A 19,364-nucleotide genomic window follows, 5' to 3' on the forward strand; every position below is an offset into this window, starting at 1 on the left:
TTCCCCCAAGCTACAGTATCTCCAACAAAGCAGCTGCATAAATTGGAATGAGAAAAAGAAAGGATGAATAAAAATGGGGCAAAACGCCTTTGAGGAACTCTCTGCTCTGCAGTCTCAGACAGGGCTCCTCACAGCCCCACTGATCCATCAGCTGGAAGGGCTGCCAAATTCCACCAGAATATCCATGCACAAAGCAGCTCAGAGAAGTTGATGTTCATTCCCATCTGCTGGTGACCACTCTCCCCCACAAAAGCACATTCCCAAATAATTCCACACATTCGGTGAAAGTCAATGCAAATAGAAAGCAGGAGGGCTGATTACATTCCCCAAAATGGCACATAAAGGAGTTTTCCAGGGCTGATTTTGTAAGGGGGTTACAAGATCAAAACAAGTCAAGGTGAACATAATCCACAGGGAAAACCAGATACACCTGAACTGGGATTTTCTTTTTCCAAAGCACCATTTCTGTCCCAAATGAATTCTTTCCATATCAGTACACTTTAGCTTCCCCACTAGTTACATAATGATGGTAAACATATTTATCAAGTAATAAAGATGACATTTTTAGACAACTCAGTTCTAAAGAAGGTTTCAAAGAGAAAACAGACTTGTTCTTCCACATAGGATTAACTCAACCAAAGCACACCTTGAAATATAAAAAAAAATCAGTCAATACTGTAGCTTAAGTCACCACCTATCACAATACCTGGATTTTCTCCAAACAAGGGGCTCTTGGCTGTGGGATCCTCATTTCCACAGCTGGATTATTCCAGCACGTGCAGCTCCTGAGGGGAGCCCTCCTGCTTGACTGTCCCAGCACCTGCTTGCAAGTTTGTTAATCTAAAGAAAAAAGCCCTTTGGATCCTTTTCCTTAGGACTGCCAGAGCATCCTCTTTGCATGAATTCAGCTCCAACTCTTCTTACCACCCTCGCTGCGCTGGCTTTGCTGAAGGGCTTTTCCTGCGAGTCACGTTCCCATCCAGCTCCCTGATGGGAAAATCTTTCTCCCTCATTAAGGGATCAGCCACCACCACACACAGAGATCCAGGAAAAGCCAGAACCCCTGTCCTACCTGTATAGGCCATGTTCTTCGGGTTTCCGTAGGGAGCCCCAGGTTGGACGGGGCTGTAAACAGGATTCATGGTGGAAGACCGGGAACTCTGAGGACAAAAGAAAAGCAGAGTTGAGACGGTTGCCTTGCGTTGGCTCCCGAGTCGCTGTCTGCGTGCAGAGTCCTGATAGCATCACCCTGTTAGAATTCCAGACACAGACAGCTGTGAAGGAAGGGATTTACAACCAGACGTTACAACCAGATAGCATATTTAATAATTCAAGTTTTGGATCTCTCCGGTAATTCCCACAACTTCTCCAGCGCTGCATATTCTGCCTACAAATGCACCCGGAGCAGATTCATCTTCCACATCCCTGGGCTCAGGACTCATGACCCCACTTCCAGCTTGAGATGAACAAAGAGGAGGAGCCACAAAGTCAGGCAAGGAATTGTCCCCCTTGGAAGAGCGAGCAGTTCTTGGGTGATAAAACCAACTGCACCGAAGACCTGACCTTTCAGAGAGCAGCACATGAAAGACCATTCGCCGCTGGCGAGACGGAGAAGGGCAAGTCTTGGTGAGCTTTCAGCGTGAGCTGACTGTGAAAACCTGGAGGCCAAGGCTTGGCTCCTGCGTGGGGCTGGCCAGGGCCACCCCCTGGTCCCACCCGTGTCCCACAGGGAGACTCTGTCGCGGAGCTTACGTGAGTGAGGAGGTTTCGACAGCCCTTGTGCTCCCCTCGCCGACAAAAACTACACAGCTGGGTCAGCTTCTTGTGGGTTTTATTAAGAGGAAATCAAGTAACTTGGGAATTTGTGTGTCCTAACTGTCAGTTAAGCAACTGGCTCTGTTAATTATCTTAATGAAGCACATTCTCAGTTCTGATTAATGGGAAAATCAGTCATTAAGCTTTATTAGGCGACGCATTTGTCTCAGCAGCTATCTAGTGGTAATTTCACACCAGAACCAAACCCATCTTGCTTCAAAATCTGGGGGTTTTGTTAAAACGTGTTATTTTACAGTTCATAAATAACACCATTCTCTCCAAACAAGTCCCTCATGATGGGGGACACAATTTGTTACATCATTAACTCCTTTCACTTTACCTCGGGAGAGTAAACAAGTCAAACGTTACACGTTTGCACCGACTGACTTGACAACAATTAGTGCTAAATTAATTAGCTGTTCCTCCACCCCCAAGTTAGCACTGAAGGAGCCATTCTCAAAGGAAAGGAAATCAGGGTTATAAGCAAGTGGGAAGAGACAGGGAGACTCGGAATTCCATCAGTGGCTTCACTAACACACAGCATTACGAGCATTAAGATCTTTAATAAAATCAGTGTAAAACAAGGCTGCCCAGAGAAGCTGCCCCACGCATGGAACTGCCCAAAGCCAGGTTGGATGGGGCTTGGAGCATCTGATCTAGTGGAAGCTGTCCCTGCCCATGGGACTGGATGAGCTTTAAGGTCCCTTCCAACCCAAATAATTCTGTGATTTTATGGAATAAAATTTAGGACGGCGACTCTTCACCTTTCCATTGTTCTTCCCCGAAAACCACCCAGTGACAGCTGGACCTGCTCCCAGACCGGGCTGGAATCACAGCTGCTTTTCTAAAGTGCCTTTCAATGCCAGCAGCATTACATTTGTACTCTTGTGTGTGTGAAGAGTATAAAAAAATCATAATTCAGGGAAAAAAAAATGACAGAGTATGCGTGGCTTGCATTAGGTGTTGTACCAAACGGTAAAAGCAAAACACTCTTATTGAGAAGGATGAAAGAAAATGCTTTTTATACCAGATAAAAAGGTTGTAATCGTGATGGGGGCTTGAGAGCTTGTGAGGAAGAGGTTTTGCTTCCTCCCTGCTTTGTATGCAGGGTGGGATTTCCAGACAGCAGGAAAGAGCCCCTGCAAACGGCATTTGGGAGGGATGATTTTCTCTCCCATTCTGCAAGACAATGCCATCCGAAAATACATTTGAAATTCATTGCAGGCACCATGTTGTGGCATTGAAACAGCTACACTGAAATGGGAATAAAACAGGATTAGCAAAATTAAACCTTCTGCACCGCCAGAACCTGTAGAGTTTGCTTGTGGCCATGAATGCCCAACAAAAAGACTACTAAAAATTAATTATAAACAGACAAACACCAGTGCTGCTCTATTGCAGGAGCTTCCAGTGCTTCTTAATCCCTGAGACAGCCCCGCTCAGTTGCTCCGAGAGACTCCAGCAAGGAGTAACTCCAGCAGGAATGCCATGGGAATAAGCTGCTAGCAAACAGTCCCGGGATACTTGGTGCCTGTAACCTGGTTACCTTTTCATCTATTTTATCCTTCCTGTGAAAGTGCAGGACAGGCTCCCATCACACCAGGGAACTGCTCCACATGAAGGGCAAACAGAGCCACAAGAGAGGGTGGGAATGGGTCACTGTGGCCTGGACACAGCCGGGGAATGCTTGGACTCCATGACCTCGGAGGGCTTTTCCAGCCTTGGGGGGCTTTCCCAACCTTGGAGGGCTTTTCCAACCTTGGAGGGCTTTTCCAGCCTTGGAGGGCTTTCCCAACCTTAATGACTCGGTGATTCTATGAGTGTGTCCCCAACCCCTGGGAATCAGGAATCACCACATCTCCAAACTCCTACAGACACAGGACACCAGGAACATCTCATCCCTCTGTCTCTCCCCATCACTGGTTTTCTTGGTGCCTTTGGAAACACTGTGCCCAGATCCCCCCATCCCCACAGGGGGATTTGCAACCCTCATCACTGTAGTTGGAAAAAATCTCCAAGACCATCAAGTCCAACCTCTGGCCCAATATGAAAGCTAAAAGAATAAAGGAGGCATGGAAAATCCAGGAAGTTAATGAAGTTATTATCATTATCTTTTCAGAACAAAGAATGAAATCTTTACAGAGAAATAAATATATTTTGCAGGGTTTTTAAAACAGTGACATGGACAGGTGAATCTTTCAGGCTCTCCAAAAATTAAATAGTAGCTCTGAATTGAAAAGAGTAAACAATGGAAAAGGGAGCTGTTCTGAACAACAGACATTTTTCCATTTTCTTTCAAGTCATTTCTTGTGTCAAGGTGATTTTCCCTTTAAACTCCCATTGCCTTGTTTTTTGTGCCACTGGGATGCAATGCCTTTTGAGAGCCCCATTCCTTACACTCTGGAGAGAGGGTACTATTTTCTCTATGTGCCAAAAGTAATTTATTTCACATCAGGTGGCACAGAACCAACATGAGAGAGTATGAACAAAGAAAAGAGATACTTTTCTTCCTTGACCTGCACATCACCTCTTTAAATGAATTTTATACAAATTGCATGCTAATAATATTCAGCCAAAGTCTCCTTGAACATGAAAAGGCCTCCTGACCTTACACTCCATGCAAATTCCACTAATTTTCTGACAATTTTTCCCTTAAGTCATTTGAAGCTTGACCCTCACTCGGGATCCACCAAACAATAATTAAATTACCTTCCAATTCATCTGGTAAAGGTTAATTTAGGCAAGTTACAAGGGTATATCCCACCTTCCCCAAAAAAAGTCTGGGACAGTGGGCACAAGCCCAGAGATTCCTTCCCACAATGAGCAGCTTCTTCTTTAATTTATTGGGTTTTTTACACACCTTAACTTAAGAGTTGATTGAACATCTCACATGGGAAACAAAATACTGAACCTGTTATAGACATGTAACAGGGGTTTATATATATATATATACACACACACATATATATATACACAATGTGAACACATCAGGTTGATACATGGAAACCCAGACTGGTTTGGGTGGGAAAGACCTTAAAGATCATCCAACTCCAAACCCTGCCATGGGCAGGGACACCTCCCACTATCCCAAGTTGCCTTCTCCTCTCCAGGTGAACACTCCCAGCTCCCAAAAATTTACAGTCCTACAGCAGCTTCTGTCAGATCCACTTCCAAACCAGGACAGGAGCACTCAGATCTTCACTGCAGAGACACAGGAGAGCATCCTGGGAGACAAAACCCCGGGGAGCCACATGCTCATCACCTGCTGTGTCCTCTGAGATGAAGAGCTAAATAATCAGGCTTTTCCAATCAAGAAAAGCCTGACATCTCTAACAGCAACAAGCCCTTTTGTCTTCATTGTATGAAATATTAAATGGATAATTTATAAGCACAAAGCAGCTCTTGACTTTGGAATTTGCTGACCTCAGACTGCCCAAAAAATAAATGCTGAGACAGGAAAAATCTCGACCTTTCATTTGCTGAAGTTTACAATCTGCTTAAAAGCCAGATGATTAAAAAAATGATAATTCAGTTATTAATTAATTTAATATTATAGACTGCATATTGAAATATTGTAGAGGAAATCCGTGTCCTCCCCGAAAAGGATTAGGAAGATGGGATCACTTGTTGTACAGGTGAACCTGAATGTGGGTGGCAAAATACCTGCACATTGTGTTAGCCTATTTGAATTAGGCAGGGCTTACACAAACACCCCTCTGAGCCTAAATAAATGAGAAATGATTGAATCATGCACTCACAGACTGGTTTGGATTGGGAGGAACCTTAAATTCCTCCAGTTCCAAGCCCCTGCCATGGGCAGGGACGCCTTCCACCAGACCAGGTTATTCCAAGCCCCCTTTAACCTGGCCTTGAACCAGCTCCCCCACAAGAAATTTCAGAATGAGAAAAACCAAAAGATTCTGGCACAGCTGGGGTTATATTAACTTGTTTCCAGAGAAGAAAATGTCTTAATGCAGATGAATTCTGTGCTGCAAATTCCCAGCCTTTTATCTGCAAGTCTGATGGGTTTCACCAGCAGGTAACCAATAAATACATGTATTTTTTAAAAGATCTAACATATCTGCCCCAGTGAGTCCCAAACCATTCTCAGCAGTTCTCAAACTACTTCCTTGATATATTCCTGTTAATTTCTCTAACTTGAGGCCTTGCTGACTTTCCCTTTGGAGATGAACCCTGCTGTACTCTTGTACTCGGTGCTCTCCGACTGAGCCACGGCCTCCTCCAGCTGTTTATCTCCATTCTTTTGTCTTCCTATCCTACTTCATTATGTTCTGCTGAAAAGGCTTCTTGGAACACACAGCATGAAGACACTTCTCTTTGCTCCTTCCTCTCCACAAGCACTGCCTTGGGAGATTTGGGTCAGCCACCAGGAAAAGCCTGGATTATAAACATCCATACCACAACATCACCCAGGCATCGCAAAAAACAAAACAAAATATTTTTAGTTATCTTTCTTATCTGAGCCTTCTCGAGCTGCTTCAGACCTTTCTCCCAGCCAACCACTGCTCCTTCTCCTAAGAGAATCTGCACTGCAGGAGTCAGACAGAACAACCAGACACAAGAGTAAAATCCATGAAAAGACGATTTCTGACACTAATAAATAGAGTCTTCCCCCCTTCCAAGCTCTTTAAAAATATGAAATAATTGATCACCTCATTGGCTTTGTTTTACAGATGCAGAGAAGATGCAGGAGAGCAAAGGGTTCAAGGGTGGGCTCACTGGGACCACTGGAATAGGAACATGGGTCAGTGGTGGCCTTGGCCTGGGTTCACAGTTGGACTCAATGGTCTCAGAGGGCTTTTCCAACCTAAATGATGCCATGATTCTAGGGTAAACCAGACCATACTGGCAGGACCAGGACTCAGGTGTAATACCCACTTTCCATCACATTATCCTCAAAGACAAGCTTTAATTTATGTTTTGCACCACCACTAATTACCCTCCCTCCATTTTTATAATTACTCCCCACAAGATGGGAGAATCCCTTTGAGGCCATATCCCAAATATTGAAAACATGACTTCTTCCCATGGATTGCAACAGGATAAACATCTCAGTTTGTCTGGGAGTCAATCACACCATACAAAGTTGGCACATCAGCAATACAATATTCCTGGAATTAAAATCAGAGGAGGGCAGAGATATCCTTTTAATAACAGATGGGTCAGGCTTCCCTGGCACAGAGGATTTTATTTGGTCAAATCCACTGTGCTGCAGGTTTTGGCTGTAATTTGTCACTTCCAGCCACGGTTGTTCCTCATTGCTCTCTAACAATCTTCACCCAGGTCCTGTTTTCTGATTGCTTCTGGGATTTCTTCTCAGGTCAAGACTGGAAACCTAAGGCAGGGCTGAGGAGCAGCTCCAGCCTCACTTTCCCATAGGCAGCAAAGCAAATCTCTCCCTGTCCTCTTCCTCTGCTCACGCTGATGGATGGACCCAGACGGGTTTAGAGACTGGGAAACAGGAAAATGAACAGTGCAAACAGAGGGTATCAATCCTGCCTAATAGTCCCTTCTTCCTTCAATATTTTGGAATCTTCATTCTGAAACAAAGTAGTACCAGGGAAGATGAAAGAGAGCCTAGGCTAAATCTGTCAACAGGAAGGCAGCTTTGGCAAGAAGTTTGTTTATCATCGTCTTTTTGTAATTTTGTGTTGGCAAGAGGCTCTGTGTTAACAAGCCCAGGAGCCTGAAAGTCTTTCCCATCCATAGGACAGGCAGACAGTGGCATTCCCTCACCCCATTTGGAAACCAAGCTACATGGAAGGAGAAAAACAGAATCCAGATTCATGCTGGGTTGATGTGCCCCACCAAATCCCAGAAAATACACAGGGCAGCTCAGTACCACTTGAAAAATAAGAAAAAGAAGTTGGTGATGGTTTAGGGGAAAGCTGCAAAGTGATGAACAAACAGAACCCAAATTAAGAAATTAAGAAAATCATAACAATCATAGGCAGAGCACAGTAGAACAACACATAACCAGCACAACAGAAAGCAAGCTTACACAGGTGACCGCAACGGAAATCTTCAAATGAAAGCTACAGATGTCTGTAAAGCTGTCCCAGGCCTCAAACACAAGTCAAACATTCCATACAGGAATTACCAGAGGTTAGCAGCAGACAATGTATGAGGGACAGCAGCCAATAATCAGTGCATGTATGGCATGATCCCTAACACATGCAATATGCACTCAATTAGCATATTCATATTTCACAACCACTGGAAAAGCCAAAAATTTTCCAGCCTGCCATTACAGAAGATTTTGAAGCGCTTTTATTCACCTAAACACTTGTTCAGGTTTCCAGTGAATACAGCCAGCCCAGGAGGCCAAAACCAGGCATGCTTTTGCAGCAGCACAAAGGAAAGGGCTGAAAGGCTACAGCAAGTGAACAATTAACACTCTTCACAGATTTCTGGACATACCTTCCCAAACTAAAGAGTGGGAAGAGAAGTTTGAAGGAGCTTACAGCTTGCAGCTTTTATCAGGAAAAAAAAGAACTACTAAATCCCCAGCCTATGATGGCTGGAAAACTCAGCTTTGCCTCCTTGTTTCCCATCAGGGGGATAAAACTGGTTTGGAGAATGAATGGCATGGCAGAAATTACAGATCACCCCATTCCCTTCTTCCTTAAAATAACAGTGAGTGCTGACAGTAAAAAAAACAGTTTAAAAAGTCCTGGAAGTGTCTTGGAAATATTTAAAAGGAAAAGGTTAGTCTGAAGCAGCCAAGCAAATATCGTCCTTCCCATGAGAACATCTGTACTCATCTCAGATCGACCCCTCCTGGCTGCAAGATCAAGGAGCTGAGGAGCCACTTGAAAAGGGCTTCAGCATCTGTGTAGGTCAAACAATCACAAAGTCACAGAATGGTTTGGGTTGGGAGCCACCTTGAAAATCCTCCAGTCCCACCCATTCCATGAGCAGGGACACCTTCCACTAGCTCAGGTGCCTCCAAGCCCCATCCAGCCTGGCCCTGGGCACTGCCAGGGATCCAGGGGCAGCCCCAGCTGCTCTGGGCACCCTGTGCCAGGGCCTGCCCACCCTCACAGGGAACAATTCCTAATTCCCAATATCCCACCTAACCCTGCCCTCTGGCAGTGGGAAGCCGTTCCCTGTGTCCTGTCCCTCCACCCCTTGTCCAGTTCTCTTGGTGCAGTGCCAGGGGAACATTTGGACTCAATGTCCTCAGAGGATGTTTCCAAGTTTAACAATTCCATATCTGTACCTCTGACTGATAATTTAATTATTCTTAGAATTCAGTGTTGATTTTACAACACACTCAGGTGTAGCCAGAATCAACCCACCTGGTTTAAGCACACAGAGCTGTCTCTAGCCTCACAGCTTCATATTATAAACTCTACAGAGAAAAAAGCCTTTTTAGATTGCACAAAAGATCCCAGCACACATTACACAGCAATTCCATGATTTACAGTGCACACCCTTATTTGTGCCTTTTTGAAAAAGAAGGAAAAAAATCAGGCCTTTGATTTGCAACCAATTTGTGACACATTTCTTTTCATGCTGATAAGCCTCATCTCTGCACATAATAAGGCTTTTTTCTACCATCATTTTTCCCTAACAATTCAATTTTCATCTTAAATGAACTCTATCAATCATACAACAGGTGCACATCACCTACTCAAGAGACAGATTTCCTTTCTCCAGATTTCTCTGTCCTCTGACAATGCCCAAATTGATAATAACTGTGATAAAACCCCCAGTCTGGTAAGGGACTAATTTTGGTAAGATTCTCTCTATTTTTTAATGAATTCACAAGTTCTTTTTCCATGCCTGGAAAATAAACTCAGTATTCCCAGAAGATGTTTTGTGAAATACTGGTGGCATGTTTTTCATTTCCTTAGTAAACAACAGCAACTGAGTTCCTGGTTTCTGTTCACTGATTAATTCAGCTTTAAGAGATGATTCCAACAGCAAGGAAGAACTAACAGGGGATCTAGAAGGAATTAAATATATCATAAGCAGCCCAGGAGGCAGCACACACTTGGGTAGGAGAGAAACCAGACTGGATGTGCATCCTCTGGAAGTGCAGTCCTAAGATATTGGACAATGTGACCCGCACAGGGAACACAGGGAAAGCACAGGGCAGGGCCTGGGCAATCTTCACAGGAATTGCCAGGCAACAGGAGTGAAAAAAATGTCCTTGAGGAAAAGAAAAGGAGGGCATATTATGAGAGTAGCCACGACCTGTACGATCTGGAGAGCCTGGGAATACACACTTCAGAAAGAACAAACGTTACACAGCGAGACACTTCCCTAAGGTCCCCCCTTTCTCTATATGCTTTTCCCAAATTGACTTCTTTCAATAACCATAGAATGATCTGGTTATTCCTTTTCAATTAATAATATGCCTTTAATCACATTTGCAATATATATGTTATGTTTTCATTTCTTTACCTAAGTGAATTTAAACACAATAGTGCCTGCATTTAGAATCAGAGCACAGTGAATGATACTCCGTAAAGTATTTCCATATAAATTTCCCAGGGCACAGACGTTCCTCAGTGGCATTACTGGGGCTGTGCCATCCCACCAGCATCCCTAAACGTGCAGAACACCCTTAGTGCAATGCCAAAGGAAGGTACATAAAACAAGGAGAGGAGGATGCACTTCACACCTCTCTGTTTTCTCTGGAAATTAAAACCCAGCTGTGCCCAGATTTCGGTATCAGCACAAGTGTCAGATTTGTCCTCCCAGTGTGGCTGAGGGCTATGGAAATGTAATTACAAAGGCTTTTAGGGTGGCACTTTTCATTTCCCCCTCAGGCAGCCTGTTTGCCACAGGCAGCAGCTCATCTGTGTGTTCTGTGGGTGTTGGAGCCCTTGGCAGAGGAAGCCCAGGTTTCCCCTGCTCCCGCTTTTAGTTTTTAAATGAACACGAGCCCACAGGTATTTCCAGCTCGGTGTGGATGAGCTGAGGTGAAGCTGCCATTGATGTTCTCACATCCCTCCTTTGTTCAGCTCAGCCAACACTAAAACCAGCTCTAAAAACATGAAATGTGTGCCTGCTCCTCTCCTGGTCTTTTATCTGATGTAAAATACCTGTCCACTGGCTGGAAAGAGAAAGGGAGGTCTGACACTGAAAGACAGGAACACCATTTTGGAGGGATTTTATTCTGCATTTTCACAGGAGAACACAACATGTTGGCAGAAGCAAAATATTATTATTAGCAAAAGGTTCTTCACCCAGATGGAGCACTGGGATGGGCATGGCCCCGAGGCTGCAGAGGTCCAGGAGTGTTTGGACAACACTCAGGGATGCACAGCGTGGGGCTGTTGGGGTGTCTGTGCAGGGCCAGCAGTAGGATTTTGATGCTCATAGGTTCTTTCCAGCTCAGGATATTCCATGATTCTATGATCTGTCAAGGCAGCCTTGTGGAAGGAACAGAGCAGAATTCCCATCCCCACCACAGCTCCACGGCTACACTCCTGAGCTCTTGCTGACCCAGGACTTGTAATCTCCTTCTGCTGGAGCATATTTGATACAAATGCTAATCCTCCTGATTTGCAATTCACTGCTGCCATCTGATCCTGCAAATCTTCTGCAGACATCAGAGCAGGCAAACAGAGAACTGAACACGAGAAAGAACTGCTCAGGCTGTGCTGCCAATTACCAGCAATTAAAAGGGCACTCAAAAAAATCCTCATCAGCCCCTGAACCACCTTGGAACTCGGAGCTGGCATCACTGCCAGCTGTGCCTCTCCAGCCTTCTGCACCCTGCTGTGTGCAGCCTGGGCTCCTGGACAATGTGTGCCCTGGGTGACTGATCCCAGCCAGGCCACAGCCCCACCTCGGCTCCAGCAGAGGACAGCCCGTGCTGGGGAGGAAGCTTCCAAGGAACTCTGCTCCGCAGGTGCCACATGCAGGAACAGGATCTCCCCAGAGCTGCAGAAGAACACTGCAGCTCCAGATCTGTCACTTGTACATTAAAATGCCAGCTGAGAGCTTTGTGACAGCCTGACAGCGTGGATATGGTGCATTATGGAATCCCAGACTTTGGGCTGGAAGGGACATTAAAAACCATCCAGTTCCCCATCCTGCCATGGACAGCCTTCCACTGTCCCAGGCTGCTGCAAGCCCCATCCAGCCTGGCCTTGGACACTTCCAGGGATCCAGGGGCAGCTGCAGCTTCTCTGGGCACCCTGTGCCAGGGCCTCCCCACCCTCCCAGACAGGAATTCCTTCCCAATATCTAATCTAAATTCATCCTTCCTCAGTTTAAAAGCATTCCACCCTTGTCCTGTCCCCTGTGCTGAATTCTTCTGCTACTGCCCTTTTATAAAATATTGTGACAATCCTGAAAATCCTGAGATCAATAGGAAAGCCATGTAAACTGAAGGAAGCTCCTGGAGGAATGCAGGGGGACCAGATTAGAAATTTAGAGGGGGAAATTACAGAGGCAGAGGGAATGCAAAAGCAGCAAGTGCATCTCTGAGTCCAAAACCAGGAACAGAGGCTGAGTCATGGCTGCTATATTTGGTATAAATCCAAAGAAATCATTCCTAAAATAGGTTAACAAAATACTAAGAAGCAGAAAAGGGAAATTCCATCTTGAATATAGAGTGAAAAACTCCATCTCAGAGAGTTTAACGTGGTAAGGAAAGCCCTGGGGTCACCAGCATCCAAAGGGAATGAAATACTGGTGTAGCTGAAGAGGATCTTTGTTAGACATAATCCTGCAATTACAAAAGAGCCCCATAAAAATACAACTCCATTTCCCATCTTGTAATCCAGTCCTTAACACTTGCTTTCACCAGCAAAGAAAAAGCATCCTGTTCTGTTGGGCTTTTTAAGGCTGCGCAGTGTTTGCTCAAAAAACAAAGTAGGGCTTCAGATGAGCAGCAGGAACTCCGAGGTTTACTTTCCCAGGGGTGATGAGAACAGCGAGTATGTGCAGCCCTGGAAAGGTTTGGGAACTCTCAACAATCCCAAAAAAAGAGGCTCACAGCTGCTCCAGCAGCTTCTGCCCACGACCTCGGATCATTTCCTGCAAAGCTCAAAACACCCTTGGCTGGGTGTTCACACATCCTGCTTTGCATCCTACACGGCCTGGGCAAATCACTCAATTAAGTGGCTGTTAATTACGGCTGCACATCACCTCTTTCTCAGCATCGGCCTTGGGGCAATCACACATCTCACCCAGCTCTGCTTTGGTGTAACCTGATGTCTGTGCCCACATCCCATGTCCCAGGAGAGGGCTGAAGCTGTGCTGCAGCTGGGGTGGGTTTGTTTGGTGCCCTCCTGGCCAGGATTTTGGGGTGACTGGGTTAATGAGGTGATCTGCTGGTCCATATCCCACATATCTTACATATTCCTGACAGAAGCTGGGGACTTCATATGGATCTGTGTATCTCCTGACAGAGCCATCACCAATCAATCCAAAGACATCAACTACAAGAGGTTTCAAGTTAATCCAAACCTGCTCCAAAGAATTAAACTTGTCCAGATTTCTAAACTATTCCATGACTCCTTTATTGGGGAAAACCTATGCAATGAATGGGGAATATGGATCTCTGCATTGGTTTAACTGGAAGCTACAGACCTGAAAGTGACATTATACATAAAGTCCCAAGTCTAGTTGAGAGGAGGTCAGGACAGATGAACAGGCCCTTCAAGCATCTAAAAACTTATTCTCTCTTCAGCAGGGAGGCTGAGGAAAGCCTTCCTGCCAGGGAATCCAGGGAATGCCACTGCCTGTGCCTTGGCAGCTCCCCTGCTCTCACCATCAGCAACTGCTGTGTCTTGCTCTGCTCCCTCAGCTGCAGACAGCCTGATGATGAATCATTATGGATCCCTGAACTTGCAGAACAAGGCGTCATTTTTCCAGCTCCAGTCTTCCAGAACTTTTGGCTGGCTGGATCAGCAGCACCGTGCCAAGAGCAGATATTTCACTCAAAGATGCTACGAACACATTGCCAGGTTTGGACACAGCAAGAGGGCAAGGAAAGATACAGAATCCCAGAATTTGGGTTGGGAGGGCCTCAGAGTTCATCCAGTGCCACCCCCTGCCATGGCAGGGACATCTTCCACTGTCCCAGGCTGCTCCAAACCCTGTCCAACCTGGCCTGGAACACTTCCAGGGATCCAGGGGCAGCCGCAGCTGCTCTGGGCACCCTGTGCCAGGGCCTGCCCACCCTCACAGGGAAGAATTTGTTCCCAGTATCTGGTCAGAATCCACCCTCTATCAGGATAACTGTGATTTACTTTCCTTTTCTCACCTCTGTCAATAATCAGTGCAAATTCACAGATTAGCAAGTCAAAAGTTCTGATCCACAGCATTGGAACCACACTAAAAATATCCATAAACCTAAAGCAAAACTCAAAGGAAATTACAGAGATCTGCCTTGAAAAATAAAGAAATTTGGCTATTCCTAAATGACAGGAAGAAGTCACAGAGCTGCTCCAGGGCTGGAGCCAGGCTGGGAGAGCTGGGGGTGCTCACCTGGAGAGGAAAAAGCTCCAGGGAGAGCTCAGAGCCCCTGCAGGGCCTGAAGGGGCTCCAGGAGAGCTGGAGAGGGACTGGGGACAAGGATGGAGGGACAGGACATAGGGAATGGCTCCCACTGCCAGAGGGCGGGGCTGGATGGGATATTGAGCCATGGAGTCTCAATCCACACCGAGAGCCTCAGAACAGCCCCACAACACCTGGCCCCTCTCGCTCCCTGCTTTCCTCGGATCCACGGAGCTGTCTGGGCTCAATGACCAATCCGAGTATGAGAAAACAGATGGCTCTATTAACTTCTTCCAAAGTGTCATTTTGAGACAAGCCAGGTCGTGTCACAACTAAATGGCTCCAGAGTAACTGCTTTCAGGAGCCTTGGAACAGAGGGATGAAATTTTTCAGGCAGCAGAGTCTAAGATGGTCAATCAGATTCCACCAATTCAGCTTCCATCAGATTTTGTAATTTACAGCAGAGTTGACCATTCCTCACCATCAGGATCTCAGAATCATGCACAGATTTGTATTGGAAGGGATCTTTTCAAGGTATTGAATGACTGCAGAAAAGATGCACATTGGGTATTTATATGCTGTGTGTGTCTACTTCCTTTTCATTTTTTATTCAAAATCACAAAGTTTTTCCTCATATGGGCCTTTGGGACCACTAGACTGTTGCACTGCTCCTGAGCTAATCCAGACAAAGTTTTAGCAACTCTGAGGGCAGGAACTGCAGGGTACAATTAATCCAGTGGTGTTACAATTAATTCTCATTCTCTTCACAGTGATCTTGGTTCAGAGCAGCAAAACAAGACCAAAACATATTCAATCAGCCAACTGCACCACTTAGGAGTCACCTGGCCCAGAAATCAGCTACAATTGGAGAAGGGGCTCGTGGCTGTCATGGCTTTGTTAGAATTCACTCTGCCTGGCAAATTTCTACATCATATCCAAGGCACCTTGGACAGGGTAAAGTTTCTTTGCGCTTTATTGAGGTGCCAGTTTGGGACAGCTGCAAGAGCTCCCCTATTCCAGAAGTGCTCCAGTGGTTTGAGAAACATAAACAGCTGATGTTTCCTGGGATGAGACCAGTTGGGATGACTAGTAAACACTGTCCCTTTTAACTGCTGCCAACATGTGTTTCAATGTCCCCTTCTGAATCAAGCAGCACAACCTGAACCTCCAGCAACACAAAACACATGGGGGAATTTTCCACTGGATTTTATGTCCAGCACTGCCCACGTCACACAAAGGACCAGAAAAACAGACAGCACTGCCCAAATCCATCTTTCATTCACTCATCCATAGAAGGGCACTGTGAACTCACGGCTCATTTCAAAGCCAAAGCTGCTCTTTAGAGTTCAGATGAGACTCTGGCAAACACCCCTTTTTCCAAAGCATGAATCCTACTTTTCCACTGCAGTCTCATCATAGGTAGGGCCAGCTGGGGGAGAGGCAATTAATTTTTTTTTTTTTAAAGACAGGAACTCCATTCTATGCAAATTAATGTTTAAAGTACAGTTTTAGGCTAGAATCTGCAGTTTAGTGATGCTACCTCAGAGAATGTTCCTTCCTAAGTGGTCACCACCAGGTGAGTTCTGGCAGCTCATTTAATGTAGAACTAGAAGAAAATTGGATTCTTTAACCTGAATTTAATATTCATAATTAGGTTTTAACTTCAAAACCAGTTAAAGATGAAAACCAACTTTAAAATGTAATTCCAAGAACATATTTACTTATGGCTTTTGAGCTATTCCAAAGCCAGAATTAGCTGGGTACCTATAGCAGGAGCATATCCTACAGGGTATTTACCAAGAAATTCCAGGGGATTTCTAGTTATTAAAGAAAGACAATCTGACCTGACAACTCCCTTTTTCAAAGGCTTCCTGAAGCACAGGTGAAAGAGCTGGGAATTATTGTGGGAGAGGGATTTAGCACTGGTAGAATTACAAAAGGCATCCCAACATTCTGGGGTTCAGCATCCAACTGGCACCAAGAGGCTTTGCCAGCCCCAAATAAAAATAACAATACAGCAGGACCCCTATCAGTGGCACAGTGTCTTCCTCACTTATTCTCACCACAGGCACCCCAAAATAGAGGAATTTTCAGGTTAAGTCAGACCACACAGTCGAGCAGCTTAAGGCACTTCATATTCTCAGATTTCTTCCCCAACTTCCCGCAGATTTCTCTCATGATGCCCTTCCCAGCCAAGAACAGCAAATGGAAATGTGCTCCACATCCCTGTGAGATAATGATCTAATACAAGTGGAAAGTATTTCCTTATACCAGGAGAAAACAGCCATCAACAAGACAAAGAGGTGGAATTGCTCATTCCTAAGTGTTTCCGGATGAGTAGGAAAAAGAAAAAAACTGTTCTGGCTCTCCCTGGAACGCATCTGAAAGATTGCACTTCTCCTACATCTCAGAATCAAACAAACTGCCACCAAAAGCCCCACGTGGTGTTCCTAACTTGGGAATACTGTACATTCCCTGCTTTATTTTGGGATTTCTGACGTGTTTTTCCAATAGCAAGAGCTGTGTTTACCATGAGGACTCTGAGGGCTGAGCATGCCGTCAGTCATCCGGAAATTCTGCAAACAAACAGCGCTTCAGCTCTTCCCTGCCAAGAATAAAATCTTATTTGGGACAGGGAAAAAGCCAGTGTTCTCTAAAGTGAGTAGGGTGACATAGAAATTTGCATCTGTTCACAGAATGATTTAAAATATGGATCATTTCATGTAAGAAGAGGCCAAAGGTGGGAAAATGAAAGGCATCAGACTCTGCCTGTGGTCTGCTTGAGGAATGGGAGAGAACCTCCAAAAATGGGGGAACAGGAGAGCAGGGAGGAGGGCGCTCAGTGGAAAACAAAATAATGAGTCAAAATCCAAACCAAGAAGAGCTTAAACAAAACTACAGAACACCTTAAACAAACTAGAAAGTAAAAATAGCACATACAGATCTGCTCCGTGTTTATTCCAAGTATGGAAAGATTGGGAATTTCCAGAGAACTCCATGAGGGAAGAGAAAGCAAATATATGCTAAAGTCAGTAAAATCAAATATTGTTTACTTTAAAAGTCAAGGGAAACTCAGAATGCCCTGTCCATGATGTGTTTGAAAATCCTTTATCGCATTCAAATCTCTCACTATGTAACAGCACAAGACTTGTCCTTATCTTTAACAAGTGTTCGAAGGATTATCATGGAATTAGCCAATGTCTCCTCTCCCATGAAGCAAAGTGGCTGGAATGCTGCAGTGCCCTCACTCAGATAAACAGACACAGCATGGGAAGCAAAATAACTCAGCCCAAATCCTTCAATTGTGGCTAAAGAGTCCAGGACTGGGGAATAAACCACCTCAAAAAGCTGCTCACAAAAGCCCCAGTGAGACTCTATTAAAAAATTAAAGTTATAGGACAATAGGAAAAGGGAATGTTATGGATTAGGGAGTAGTTAAGCAACAGGAAACAGCCTGTATTAAACATGGGATTTTCAGACTTCCAAAAGGGTGACAGCAAGGTGCTCCCAGAGCCTTTACAGGGACCAGCAGTGGAAACTGGGAAAGAGACAGAAGAGACAAAGCAATGTTTGTGGAGATTAAATTATTCATAATAGTCGTAATTAAGTTGGGAGATTCAGAGAGCCCTGAGAGAAGTGCAGAGAGTGAAATCATCTGCTGAGAGATGCAAGGTAACGTGTGTGTGCTGAATAAAATAATAAATCCTGCTCCTATTGCAGTAGCTGATGCTTTAGAAAGATCCCCTAGAGGCAATTTTTGGCTATCCAAAAATCACTTATAATGGAGCTTCTGAAATGCTTGATTGAATGCTGTAATATTTGTATCCATGCAATGAAAATGAAATTGCCAAATGATTAAAAAATGCATTAAATGCTGCATTTCTTTTTTTTTAATTCTAGGGCCTAAAGAGGCTCCGAGAGAGCTGGAGTGGGACTGGGGACAAGGGATGGAAGGACAGGACAAGGGGCAGTGGCCTCCCATTGCCAGAGGTCAGGGATAGGCTGGATATTGGGAAGGAATTCTTCCCTGGCACAGGTTGCCCAGAGCAGCTGAGGCTGCCCCTGGATCCCTGGCAGTGCCAAGGCCAGGCTGGACAGGGATTGAAGTAACCTGGGACAGTGGAAGGTGTCCCTGGCAGAAGTTCTCCCTCCTGCCCAGGGGGAACTTCCTGGGCTTCAGTTCCTACCTTTCCTCTGGTGCCATTGCTGGGCCTCATGGAGCAGATGTGGGACACAGTTTCCGAGATGCACCTTTACATTTTAATTCCCTCTGCTTTAAATTCATCAGCCTGCAAAAACATTCAAGAGCCACTAAACAGCCATTTTTGTCTGTTCTGAGGCTGACCCTCATTTGTGAGCCACGGCAGAGCAACACAAAAATGGGATCATAAACCTGGCATTTGGGTTTTCTTTTTTTAAACCACACCTATTTCATAGGTGGGACTGAAAAAGGATAAAGAAAATGGCACAAAAGATGACAATGGTGATGAGAACTGAAGGCTCAGCTCTGTGTGTGGCCTTCTGAGGAAAAAGCAGAATCAAAGGAGCAGACAAGAGGAGGAACTCTATAAAAACACACACAGGGGAAGGCAGAGCCACAGGGAATCCTGCAATGCTCTCCCTGCACTGGCAGCAAGCTCTGGAACAGGGGGATGAGAACAAGGACAATATAAGTGTAAGGATGATTTTCTCCTCTCATTTTACCAACAGATACTCCTACTCTTAGCTGATAATTTAGTTAAATTATCAGGAGAAGAGTGATGATCTTACACTGCCCACTCTGCTCACATTATTGCCCATCCCTGTGCCTTGGTGAGGTGTTGAATGCAGCACGTTACAACAATTTCTCTAAGCAGTATTTGACTGATAACCTCCCATGTCCAAGGAATTCCAATTTTTTTTTTAAATCAACACTAGCACTACTTAATTCCTACATGGCATTCAGCGGGGATCCTGCAGACACAAAACCTTCATAAAACAAAAAGCTTTCTTCTTCCCCAATGAATTATTTTAAGGTTGCGAAAGGAAATTTTTTTTTCCTCGTAAAGCAAGTTGTCTTTTTG

At 45.0% G+C, this 19,364-nt stretch overlaps 1 protein-coding gene across 3 annotated transcripts in view; it reads right to left on the reverse strand.

The window, feature by feature from the left end:
* Positions 1 to 19,364, reverse strand: part of FAM168A (family with sequence similarity 168 member A) — a 127,594-nt gene that overhangs the window by 61,612 nt on the left and 46,618 nt on the right. For all 3 annotated transcript variants that reach the window (XM_084226241.1, XM_084226243.1, XM_084226242.1), the window contains one exon: positions 1,073 to 1,160. In XM_084226241.1, coding sequence (XP_084082367.1) covers positions 1,073 to 1,142 — 70 coding nt within the window. In that variant the 5' untranslated portion in view covers positions 1,143 to 1,160. The remainder of the gene's footprint in view (positions 1 to 1,072; positions 1,161 to 19,364) is intronic.

The sequence above is a fragment of the Fringilla coelebs genome (genome assembly GCF_963513975.1).
Source record: "Fringilla coelebs genome assembly, chromosome: 2".
Lineage (NCBI taxonomy): Eukaryota > Metazoa > Chordata > Aves > Passeriformes > Fringillidae > Fringilla > Fringilla coelebs.